This window comes from Anolis sagrei, chromosome 12 (genome assembly GCF_037176765.1).
Source record: "Anolis sagrei isolate rAnoSag1 chromosome 12, rAnoSag1.mat, whole genome shotgun sequence".
Taxonomy (NCBI): domain Eukaryota; kingdom Metazoa; phylum Chordata; class Lepidosauria; order Squamata; family Dactyloidae; genus Anolis; species Anolis sagrei.
The window spans coordinates 2013735-2026532 of NC_090032.1; the positions used below are offsets into that span (position 1 = coordinate 2013735).

The 12798-nt window shown below is 45.5% G+C and overlaps 1 protein-coding gene across 1 annotated transcript; it reads left to right on the forward strand.

Moving 5' to 3' along the window:
* Positions 1–3302: 3302 nt before the first annotated feature.
* On the forward strand, positions 3303–10874 carry LOC132764502 (protein S100-A9-like). The gene is made up of 3 exons (XM_060758531.2): positions 3303–3439; positions 8398–8570; positions 10555–10874. Exons 2-3 carry the CDS (start codon positions 8421–8423, stop codon positions 10726–10728), a joined length of 324 nt encoding a protein of 107 aa, XP_060614514.2. The 5' UTR covers positions 3303–3439; positions 8398–8420; the 3' UTR covers positions 10729–10874.
* Positions 10875–12798: the final 1924 nt, after the last annotated feature.

Here is a 12798-nt window from a genome sequence, read left to right on the forward strand (position 1 = left end):
GGCCCTTAATTGGTTCAACGTTCACTTTTGTGGAGATGTGGCTGCCAAGGGATTGTAAAGGGTCAATATTTTCTAATGCTACACCGTTGAGCTGTATTTCCGGCATTGCAGAGTGATTGGCTGGTGCTCCCTTGGCAGCCACCTCTCCACAAAAGGCAACATTGACACTGAAATACAACACCACCTGAGCTCTGTGAGTGCAGCATTTTTCCGAATGAAGCAGAAAGTGTTTGAGGACTGGGACAACCATAGGGAGACCGAGATGCTGGTTTATAAACTGGAGGTCAGCTTTGACTAGCAATGTTGTTGAAGGGGCATGAATGGAGGGTGAAAGGGAGAAATGTGCCAAGAGGAAGGCGTGTCAAACAAACCCTGATCGTGACCGCCTTCCATCTGGAAACTGATGCCCTCATTGTGGAAGAACATGTAGATCAAGGATAGGGTTCCACATCACCTAGGGACCCACCACCAAGACACTACACTTGGAAGGCCATCATACTTGGCCAATGAGGGGTTGTCTAAGTAAGTAAGTAAGTAAGTAAGTACTCGCTGTTCCAAAAAGCTTTCTCTGGGGTCTGGATTGATCCAAATTGTGGTAGACATACTCCCTATTGCTGAGCTTCTTGTTCAAGCGGTCCCTTTTCAATGTGGTCCCTGGTCAAAGTTGTCCCTGGTCAAGTGATCCCTGATCAAAGTGCTCCCTGGTCAAAGTGGTCCCTGGCCAAAATGGTCTCTGGTCACGTGGTCCCTGGTCAAAGTGGTCCCTGGTCAAGTGGTCCCTGGTCAAAGTGGTCCCTGGTCAAAGTGGTCCCTGGTCAAAGTGGTCCCTGGTCAAGTGGTCCCTGGTCAAAGTGGTCCCTGGTCAAAGTGGTCCCTGGTCAAGTGGTCCCTGGTCAAAGTGGTCCCTGGTCAAAGTGGTCCCTGGTCAAGTGGTCCCTGGTCAAAGTGGTCCCTGGTCAAAGTGGTCCCTGGTCAAGTGGTCCCTGGTCAAAATGGTCCCTGGTCACGTGGTCCCTGGTCAAGTGGTCCCTGGTCAAAGTGGTCCCTGGTCAAAGTGGTCCCTGGTCAAGTGGTCCCTGGTCAACGTGGTCCCTGGTCAAAGTGGTCCCTGTTCCAGTGGTCCCTGGTCAAAGTGATTCCTGGTCAAAGTGGTCCCTGTTCAAGTGGTCATTTTTCAAAGTGGTGCCTGGTTAAACTGGTTCCTGGTCAAAGTGGTCCCTGTTCAAGTGGTCCCTGTTCAATGTGATCCCTGGTCAAAGTGGTCCCTGGTCACAGTAATCCCTGGTCAAAGTGGTCCCTGGTCAAAGTTGTCCCTGGTCAAGTGATCCCTGGTCAAGTAGTCCCTGTTCAAGTGGTCCCTGGTCAAAGTGGTCCCTGGTCAAAGTGGTCCCTGGTCAAAGTGGTCCCTGGTCAAAGTGGTCCCTGGTCAAAGTGATCCCTGGTGGAAATTCTCCCTATCGTGAGCTTCCTGTAAAGGACTATGTTTTGGAATATCTCCCAACTTTGGTTATCTTAGTTTAAAGTTCTTAAAGCATTGGCATGAAAGGCTCTATTTTGAAGACATTGGTTACATTGGTTTAAGACCCATCAAACATTGACACAAAGGGCTTTATTCTGGAGTATTTCCTGACTTCGGTCATCTAGGTTCAAAGCCCAACGTCAGTGTAGATGGGCCCCTTGAGGCGGAAACTCAAAGTTTCCCATATTTTTTCCCAAGGACCTTATCCAAACAAGCATTACACAACCCACCAAACACTGTCAAAATTAAGACTAATGGCAGGGCACTCCCACCACACGAAGGGCTACATTTCAGAATGTTTCCTGACTTTGGTTCTCTTCGTTTAAAGCACGTAGCAACACGCATTTGTGGCATGCGTTGGATCACTGATGCACTGTTACATGTGGTCTCGGGTCAAAGTGGCCCCTGGTCAAAGTGGTCCCTATTCAAGTGGTCCCTGGTCAAAGTGATCCCTGGTCAAAGTGGTCCCTAATCAATGTGGTCCCTGTTCTGGTGCTCCCTGGTCAAAGTGATCCCTGGTCAAAGTGGTCCCTGGTCAAAGTGATCCCTGGTCAAAGTGATCCTTGGTCAAAGTGGTCCCTAATCAATGTGGTCCCTGTTCCAGTGGTCCCTGGTCAAAGTGATTCCTGGTCAAAGTGGTCCCTGTTCAAGTGGTCCTTTTTCAAAGTGGTGCCTGGTTAAACTGGTTCCTGGTCAAAGTGGTCCCTGGTAAAGTGGTCCCTGTTCAAGTGGTCCCTGTTCAATGTGATCCCTGGTCAAAGTGGTCCCTGGTCAAAGTGGTCCTTGGTCAAAGTAGTCCCTGGTCAAAGTGGTCCCTGGTCAAAGTTGTCCCTGGTCAAGTGGTCCCTGTTCAAGTGGTCCCTGGTCAAAGTGATCCCTGGTCAAGATGGTCCCTAATCAAAGTTGTCCCTGTTCTGGTGGTCCCTGGTCAGGTGATCCCTGGTCAAAGTGGTCCCTGGTCAAAGTGGTCTCTGGTTTAGTGGTCCCTGGTCAAAGTGATCCCTGGTCAAAGTGGTCCCTGATCAAAGTGGTGCCTGGTCAAAATGGTCCCTAGTCAAAGTGATCCCTGGTCAAAGTAGTCCCTGGTCAAAGTGGTCCCTAGTCAAAGTGATCCCTGGTCAAAGTAGTCCCTGTTCAAGTTGTCCCTGTTGAAGTGGTTCCTGGTCAAGTGATCCCTGGTCAAAGTGGTCCCTGTTCAAGTGGTCCCTTTTCAAAGTGGTCCCTATTCAAGTGCTCCCTGGTCAAAGTGATCCCTGGTCAAAGTGGTCTGTGGTCAAATGGTCACTGGCCAAGTGTTCCTTGGTCAAGTGGTCCCTATTCAAAAAAAAGTTGGGAACTGCATTCAATGGTCAATGTAGATGGTCCCCCCGAAGCTGAAACCCAAACAGGGCTAGTAGACACCAACCAATTAAGCTATTACACAACCCATCAAATGCTGCCGAAATTGCGACTAATCCGATGGCAGCGGTAATCCCTTGCCACTCACTGCAGTGGCAGAGCCTTGCCTTCAGCGCATTGTCCTCTTTTGCTGTCCCACCCAGATCAGGGAGACAAGTCAATCCTTAACAAATTGGCATCCATAATCCCATCCACTCCTTGGTTTGTTGTGACATTTGGCACTGATGCCGAGAAATCAGAATAAGTGGCAGGTTGGACAGATCTTAGATACACCAATTACTTAGACAATGTCACGGGATTTGGGTGGGAGGGGTATCTTGGTCCTTTATTTCCCCGGCAAGCATAATCTTGGCAACAAAGCGAAGCCCAACGCCCAAAAGAAGGGTCTAAACAAAGAAGGACTGGGTGGGGTGGATATGGTAGAGCCAAGAAAAGGAGGACATTGGGCTATAAATAAGACGAGCCTTCTTTGACATCTCCATCCCATTCATCCTTCATTGATCTGCTTGGATCCTGAGCTTGGTAAGTTTCAATTAGAAGACATCCTTCTCCCTGTCTTCTGTATGTCCTCCCGCTTTTGTTTCCTCCATAAGTTCTTCTGTCCGTTTTCTCCAAAGTTTCTTCTGCTTGGAAGTCAAGGTTCTTCTATATGTTTTCTCTAAAGGTTCTGTTGTCTGGAGACAAATGTTCTTCTCTCTGGAAACCAAGGTTCTTCTATTTGTTTCCTCCAAAGCTTCTTCTGTCTGGTGACAAAGGTTCTTCTGTTTTCTCCAAAATTTCTTCTCTATGAAAACCAAGGTTGTTCTATGTGTTTTCTCCAAAGGTTCTACTGTTTGGAAACCAAGGTTCTTCTGTCTGTTTCTTCCAAAGTTCTCCTGTCTGGAGACAAAAGTCCTTCTTCTGTTTCCTCCAAAATTTCTTCTGTCTGGAAACCAAGGTTCTTCTATATGTTTTCTCCAAAGGTTCTTCTATTTGGAATCCAAGGTTCTTCTATCTGTTTTCTCTAAAGGTTCTACTGTCTGGAAACCAAGGTTCTGCTGTCTGTTTCTTCCAAAGGTTCTCCTGTCTGGAGACAAAAGCTCTTCTATCTGTTTTCTCCAAAGGTTCTTCTATCTGGAGGCCAAGGTTCTTGTATCCCTTTTCTCCAAACGTTCTTCTATCTAGAGGCCAAGGTTCTTCTATCTCTTTTCTCCAAAGGTTCTTCTATCTGGAGGTCAAGGTTCTTCTATCCCTTTTCTTCAAAGGTTCTTCTGTCTGGAAACCAAGGTTCTTCTGTCTGTTTCTTCCAAAGTTCTCCTGTCTGGAGACAAAAGTCCTTCTTCTGTTTCCTCCAAAATTTCTTCTGTCTAGAAACTAAGGTTCTTCTATATTTTTTCTCCAAAGGTTCTACTCTTCTGGAAACCAAGGTTCTTAAATCTGTTTTCTCCAAAGGTTCTACTGTTTGGAAACCAAGGTTCTTCTGTCTGTTTCTTCCAAAGGTTCTCCTGTCTGGAGACAAAAGTTCTTCTGTTTCTTTCAAAATTTCTTCTGTCTGGAAACCAAGGTTCTTCTATATGTTTTCTCCAAAGGTTCTACTGTTTGGAAACCAAGGTTCTTCTGTCAGTTTCTTCCAAAGGTTCTCCTGTCTGGAGACAAAAGTTCTTCTGTTTCTTTCAAAAATTTCTTCTGTCTGGAAACCAAGGTTCTTCTATTTGTTTTCCCCAAAGCTTCTTCTGTCTGGAGACAAACGTTCTTCTTCTGTTTTCTCCAAAGTTTCTACTGTCTGGAAACTAAGGTTCTTCTGTCTGTTTCTTCCAAAGGTTCTTCTGTTTGGAGACCAAAGTTCTTCTTCTGTTTCCTCCAAAATTTCTTCTGTCTGGAAACCAAGGTTCTTCTATATGTTTTCTCCAGAGGTTCTACTGTCTGGAAACCAACGTTCTTCTGTCTGTTTCTTCCAAAGGTTCTTCTATTTCTTTTCTCCAAAGGTTCTTGTATTTGGAATCCAAGATTTTTCTGTATCTTTTCTCCAATGGTTCTACTGTCTGGAAACTAAGGTTCTTTTGTTTGTTTCTTCCAAAAGTTCTTCTGTCTACAGACAAATGTTATTCTATCTGTTTCCTCCAAAGGTTCTTCTGTCTGGAAACCAAGGTTCTTCTGTTTCTTTCTTCCAAAGTTTCTTCTGTGTGCAGACAAATGTTCTTCTGTCTATTTCCTCCAAAGGTTCTTCTATCTGAAGACCAAGGTTCTTCTATCCCCCCCCAAAGGTTCTTCTGTCTGGAGATTAAGGTTCTTCTATCCCTTTTCTCTAAAGGTTCTTCTGTCTGGAAACCAAAGTTCTTCTGTTTGTTTCCTCCAAAGGTTCTTCTATCTGAAGACCAAGGTTCTTCTATCCATTTTCTTCAAAGGTTCTTCTGTCTGGAGACCAAGGTTCTTCTATCTCTTTTCTCTAAAGGTTCTTCTGTCTGGAAACCAAAGTTCTTCTGTTTGTTTCTTCCAAAGGTTCTTCTGTCTGGAGACCAAGGTTCTTCTATTCCTTTTCTCTAAAGGTTCTTCTGTCTGGAAACCAAAGTTCTTCTGTTTGTTTCCTCCAAAGGTTCTTCTATCTGAAGACCAAGGTTCTTCTATCCCTTTTCTTCAAAGGATCTTCAGTCTGGAGACCAAGGTTCTTCTATCTCTTTTCTCCAAAGGTTCCTCTCTCTGGAAACCAAGGTTCTTCTACCTCTTTTCTCCAAAGGTTATTCTTCTGTCTGGAAACAGACCTGTAGTCCACAAAGGAAGGAATTGCTATAACCCTTATAATTGCCCTCCATTATAGAAGAAATCCCTATAGCATGGTGGCCTTGGTTAGGGTCAAATGGCCAAGGAAGGATATCACTAATGAAACCATTAGCCCTATTAGATGTTTGCTTCCAACAAATAGGATATCTGGTTTCTTTATGCGCTCTTCCTTGGTCATTTGGCTATAAACCAAGACCACCATGCAGCAGAATCTTTTCTGAATGGCACCGTGGATAAAGTGTGCCCAAGATGGTGGTGTTACAGTTCTTCTTTCTTCTAAAACTAGGGCCAGTTATGACGGTTGTACCAGTTCCTTGCATCATGACCTATGTGTGTGTTTTCAGACTCGATTATAATTCTAGTTATTGCTGATGATGTCCTATACAGCTTAGGTCCAGATGGGCTGTGTCTTCCCCTATAAGTCTGCCTCAACCCCAAAATCCGCAGGGGAGATCGTTCACCACCTTTCCAGATAAGGTTGATTGACAACCTGAATAATTCCATCTTCCGCTCCTATAAATCATGGTCAATCCTCCCCAAACCTCTGGGTATGCGTACTCAGCAGCAGAGTAGCATAGCGCAAGGGCGGATGTCTTCACTGTGTCTGGTTGTGATCCCCAGGTTGTGCCAGTCAGCTTTCGTATGATATTGTTTCTAGTGCCCACATTTTGCTTGATATTCAGGCAGTGCTTCTTGTAGGTCAGAGTACTGTCCAGAGTGACTCCCAGGTATTTGGGTGCGCTGCAATGCTCCAGAGGGATTTCTTCCCAGCAGAGGCGGCCCTAGGTAATTTTCAATGGTAAGCAAACAGTATTTTGGCACCCCCCCCCCCCCCACCAATCACTGATATATATTTTCTGTTCATCGTGGGAGTTCTGGGTGCCATATTTGGTTCAATTCCATCATTGGTGGAGTTCAGAATGCACTTTGATTGTAGGTGAACTATACATCCCAGTAACTACAACTCGCATATGTCAAGGTCTATTTTCCCCCAAGAGCGCTCAAGAGTGCCCCTGGGCAAAATCAACTATACTGCAAATGCTTACTTTGCGTAATGGGTTGAGCCGCCCCTGCTTCCCAGGTAATCCTCAGAGCTCGGGATGCTTGTCTGTTCTTAAGGTGAAAGGCACATGTCTGTGTTTTGGATGGATTAGGGATCAGTTGGTTTTCCCTGTAATAGGCAGTAAGGGCACCTAGAGCTTCGGAGAGCTTCTGTTCTATTATTTATTTACTTTGCTTATATACCGCTGTTCTCAGCCCGGGGGCGACTCACAGTGGTGTACAACATAGAAACAAGTTCAAATTCAAGACACACTCTAAAATAATCGATCTAGCATTAACCAAAAACATCGCCATCAAAAACATCATCAATAATACTACCACCTCAAAGCTCCCTGCTTGAGCGGTGATGGCGCGATCATCAGCATAGATGAAGCTCTCTGTCCCTTCTGGCAGTGAAGGGACAGAGTGTAGATGTTGAACATGGATGGAGTGAGCACGCTCCCCTGAGGCAGGCCGTTCTTCTGTTTCCGCCATCTGCTTCTCTGGCCCGGGAACTCAACAAAAAAGCTCCTGTTCTGTAGCTGATTTCCTTGAGTGGTGATGGCACGATCATCAGCATAGATGAAGCTCTCTGTCCCTTCTGGCAGTGGCTGGTCGTTTGTGTAGATGTTGAACATGGATGGAGCAAGCACGCTCCCCTGAGGCAGGCCGTTCTTCTGTTTCCGCCATCTGCTTCTCTGGCCCGGGAACTCAACAAAAAAGCTCCTGTTCTGTAGCTGATTTCCTTGAGTGGTGATGGCACGATCATCAGCATAGATGAAGCTCTCTGTCCCTTCTGGCAGTGGCTGGTCGTTTGTGTAGATGTTGAACATGGATGGAGCAAGCACGCTCCCCTGAGGCAGGCCGTTCTTCTGTTTCCGCCATCTGCTTCTCTGGCCCGGGAACTCAACAAAAAAGCTCCTGTTCTGTAGCTGATTTCCTTGAGTGGTGATGGCACGATCATCAGCATAGATGAAGCTCTCTGTCCCTTCTGGCAGTGGCTGGTCGTTTGTGTAGATGTTGAACATGGATGGAGCAAGCACGCTCCCCTGAGGCAGGCCGTTCTTCTGTTTCCGCCATCTGCTTCTCTGGCCCGGGAACTCAACAAAAAAGCTCCTGTTCTGTAGCTGATTTCCTTGAGTGGTGATGGCACGATCATCAGCATAGATGAAGCTCTCTGTCCCTTCTGGCAGTGGCTGGTCGTTTGTGTAGATGTTGAACATGGATGGAGCGAGCCTGCTCCCCTGAGGCAGGCCGTCCTTCTGTTTCCGCCATCTGCTTCTCTGGCCCTGGAACTCAACAAAAAAGCTCCTGTTTTGTAGCAGGTTTCCTATGAGGCGGGTGAGGTGGTTGTCCTGTGTGATATTATACATTTTCCTCAGGAGGAGGCAGTGGTTGACGGTATCATAAGCCGCTGACAGGTCTATGAAGACAGCTCCTGTGATCTGCTGCCTTTCAAAGCCATCTTCTATGTGCTGAGTTTTTTTTTTTAGTGATGGTCACTCCTTGGATTGTAAGTTTTGTTGCCAAATTTGGTGTCATTTGGCCCCGTAGTTTTTTTGTTTTTAAGGTACTCGTTATGCACAGAGCATTTTTTATATATATAGATTATTTTTCTTTAAAGAATGCGGATAGAAAGAGGAATTGACAGATTGTCCCCATTTTCTCCTTATTCGTTCTAGGTTGCTCCCTGAAGCTATTCAAGATGTCTAGGACTAAGCTGGAGCAGTGTGCCGATGACTACATTGACATCTTCCAGGAGTTTGCTCGGCAATCCAAGGATACGGAAACAGACACTCTGAATAAGACTGAATTTAAGAACCTGATCGAACAGCAGATGCCTTGTTTCCTCAAGGTGATGTTTCCCAAACTTAAACTGGCACCTATCTTCTATCCCTTATTCCCCACTTTTCAAAGTTCCCCTTTCCTAGGAATTCCGGTCATTTATTTCTCGTGTCAGGGCAGCCAGTCAATTATATTACATTTCCAACAGAACAAAGCAAACAAACAGACAAAATACAAAATGTGTGAGTTTGGTAGTTGATTAAATGTCCTTTGACCAGTATCTGGTCACTTGGAGTGCCTCTGGTGTTGCCGCAAGGAGGTCCTCCCTTGTGCATGTGGCAGGGCTCAGGGTGCATTGCAGCAGGTGGTCAGTGGTTTGCTCTTCTCCGCACTCGCATGTCAAGGATTCCACTTTGTGGCCCCATTTCTTGAGGTTGGCTCTGCATCTCGTGGTGCCAGAGCGCATTCTGTTCAGTGCCTTCCAAGTCGCCCAGTCCTCTGTGTGCCCAGGGGGGAGTATGTCATCTGGTATCACCCATAGATTGAGGTTCTGGGTTTGAGCCTGCCACTTTTGGACTCTCGCTTGCTGAGGTGTTCCAGCGAGTGTCTCTGTAGATCTTAGAAAACTATGTCTGGATGTAAGTCGTTGACGTGCTGGCTGATACCCAAACAGGGGATGAGCTGGGGATGTCTCTGCCTTGGTCCTTTCACTATTGGCTGCTCCTTCCCGGCGGATGTCTGGTGGTGCAATACCAGATAAGCAGTGTAATTTCTCCAGTGGTGTAGGGCGCAGGCACCCCGTGAGAATGCGGCATGTCTCATTCAGAGCCACATCCACTGAGATGTGTTCCACACTGGGCATGCATACTCAGCAGCAGAGTAGCATAGCACAAGGGCAGATGTCTTCACTGTATCTGGTTGTGATCCCCAGGTTGTGCCAGTCAGCTTTCGTATGATATTGTTTCTAGTGCCCACTTTTTGCTTGATGTTCAGGCAGTGCTTCTTGTAGGTCAGAGCACGGTCCAGAGTGACTCCCAGGTATTTGGGTGTGCTGCAATGCTCCAGTGGGATTCCTTCCCAGGTGATCTTCAGAGCTCGGGATGCTTGTCTGTTCTTGAGATGAAAGGCACATGTCTGTGTTTTAGATGGATTAGGGATCAGCTGGTTTTCCCTGTAATAGGCAGTAAGAGCACCTAGAGCTTCGGAAAGCTTCTGTCCAACCATCTCAAAGCTCCCTGCTTGAGCGGTGATGGTGCGATCATCAGCATAGATGAAACTCTCTGTCCCTTCTGGCAGTGGCTGGTCATTGGTGTAGATGTTGAACATGGATGGAGCGAGCACGCTCCCCTTCCGGTCATGAAGGTAGGCGGGTCCCAAACAGTTTAGGAGCAGCTTTTAGAGCTGGAGAAGGGAGAATGAAGAGCGGAAGAAAAGAAAGAAAGAAAAAGAAAGGAAAATAAATGAAAAGAGAAGGAAAAGGGAGGAAAGGGAGGAAGAGAAAAGGAAAAGTGTGAGGGAATCGAAGGAAAGAAAGAGCAAAAGAAAGGAAGGATGAAAAAAAGAAAAGGAAGGAAGGGAGTGTCATGACCTTATTTCCTGGTTTTGTGTGAAGCAAAACAAGCGTGAAGGTTGCCATGGAAACTGAAGCAATGGAGGGGCCGGTATGAGGGAAAGAAACTGGCAGTTGGAATTTTGTTGCGTTCTCTAATGCATGCTTTTGAATTAAAGCCTTCCAACTTTGCTCGTGAGGCAATTAGCTACAGTATGAGGGAAATAAACTGGCAGTTGGAATTTTGTTGTGTTCCCTAATGTATGCTTTTGAATTAAATCCTTCCAACTTTGTTTGTGAGGGAATTAGCTACAGTATGAGGGAAATAAACTGGCAGTTGGAATTTTGTTGCATTCCCTAATGTATGCTTTTGAATTAAATCCTTCCAACTTAGTTTGCGAGGCAATTAGCTACACTATGAGGGAAATAAACTGGCAGTTGGAATTTTGTTGCGTTCCCTCATGTATGCTTTTGAATTAAAGCTCTCCCCTCTTTCTCTTTGCAGCAAGTTCGTGATCCCAAGGCTCTGAACCAATTCTTTGCCAAGGTGGATGCAAACAAAGATGGGAAGATTGATTTCGTGGAATGCACAAAACTTCTGTCGGAATTCTTGTTGCTCTGCCATGAGAAGCTCGTCCAGCACGAGGGTGGACCCCACGGCCATCCTCATTGCCACTGAAAGGCCAGGCTCAACGGTTTGGGCAAAATAAATCAAATCAAACCAGCCTTCCGAAATACGGATGTATACACCTTCCTAGAATACCTGGAATGGAATGATTGAAGCAGCAAATTAAAAAAAAGAAAATAAAAATATATTAACTTGCACCTTCTCTGAGGGTTTCTTCATTTGATTCCACCGCATAGGACAAAGGTTCCCAATCTGTGGTCCGTGTCTCTAAAGCTGGTGCTTTGCTTCGAAAGTGTCTTGAAAGTTCTGTTGGTGAAAATTTCAGAGCTCTATCAAAACTTTCAAAATTTCATTATTATTTCCTAAATGGCGATTTTTTTAAATGACAGAACCAATTAGGAATTGCCATTTATAGAACTTTTGAAAGTTTTTGTTAGAGTTCTGAAATTTTCACCATCAGAACTTTCGAAACACTTTAGAAGCAAACCAGCACCACCTAGTGTTGTAAGTAGTTTAGAACCATTTAGAACCATGGATTGCACATGCCTAGTATCTTGGTTCTTCTATCTGTTTTCTCTAAATGTTCTTCTGTCTGGAGACAAGGGTTCTCCTGTCTGGAAACAAGGTTCTTTTTTCTGTTCTCTCCAAAGGTTCCTCTGTCTGGAAACCAAGGTTCAATCCGTTTCCTCGAAATGTTCTTTTGTCTGGAAACAAAGGTTCCTCTGTCTGGAAACCAAGGTTCTTCAATCTGTTTTCTCTAAATGTTCTTCTGTCTCGAGACAAGGGTTCTCCTGTCTGGAAATCAAGGTTCTTCTATCTGTTTTCTCTAAATGTTCTTCTGTCTGGAGACAAAAGTTCCTCTGTCTGGAAACCAAGGTTCTTCTATCTATTTTCTTTAGATGTTCTTCTGTCTGGAGACAAAGGTTCCTCTGGAAACCAAGGTTCTTCTATCTGTTTTCTTTAGATGTTCTTCTTTCTGGAGACAAGGCTTCTCCTGCCTGGAAACCATGGTTCTTTTTTCTGTTCTCTCCAAAGGTTCTTCTATCTGGAATCCAAGGTTCTTCTATCTGTTTTCTTAAATGTTCCTCTGTCTGGAGACAAGGCTTCTCCTGTCTGGAAACCAAGGTTCTTTTTCTGTTCTCTCCAAAGGTTCTTCTGTCTGGAATCCAAGGTTCTTCTCTCTATTTTCTCTAAATGTTCTTCTGTCTGGAGACAAGGCTTCTCCTGTCTGGAAACAAAGGTTCTTCTATCTGTTTTCTTTAAATGTTCTTTTGTCTGGAGACAAGGCTTCTCCTGTCTGGAAACCAAGGTTCTTTTTTCTGTTCTCTCCAAAGCTTCCTTTGGCTGGAAACCAAGGTTCTTCTATCTGTTTTCTTTAAATATTCTTCTGTCTGGAGACAAGGCTTCTCCCGTCTGGAAACCAAGGTTCTTTTTCTGTTCTCTCCAAAGCTTCCTCTGTCTGGAATCCAAGGTTCTTCAATCTGTTTTCTTTAAATATTTTTCTGTCTGGAGACAAGGGTTCTCCTTTCTGGAAACAAAGGTTCTTCTATCTGTTTTCTTTAAATGGTCAAGTGGTCCCTGGTCAAAGTGGTCCCTGATAAAAATGGTCCCTGGGGAAGTGGTTCCTGGTTAAGTGTTCCCCAGTCAAAGTGGTCCTTGTTCAAGTGGTCCCTGGTCAAAGCGGGCCCTGGTCAAGTGGTTTCTGGTCAGGCGGTCCCTTGTCAAGTGGTCCCTGGTCAAAGTGGGCCCTGGTCAAAATGGTCCCTAGGGAAGTGGTTCCTGGTTAAGTGTTCCCCAGTCAAAGTGGTCCCTGTTCAAGTGGTCCCTGGTCAAAGCGGGCCCTGGTCAAGTGGTCTCTGGTCAGGTGGTCCCTGGTCAAGTGGTCCCTGGTCAAAGTGGGCCCTGGTGAAATGGTCCCTGGCCAAAAAAACGTTGGGAACCATTGGTATAGGATATGCTTTGTTTCTTAAAACTGTACAGATAAACCACTTTGCATAACTGGGGCCCTCTTGTCCAAAAGATGTACTCGTAGCTGCTATCTTGGCTCCATATATTGGGATTGGATGCCATCAGAATTATCAGATTAAGGGTTCTGGGCCAATTCATTAGTGCCAGAGAATA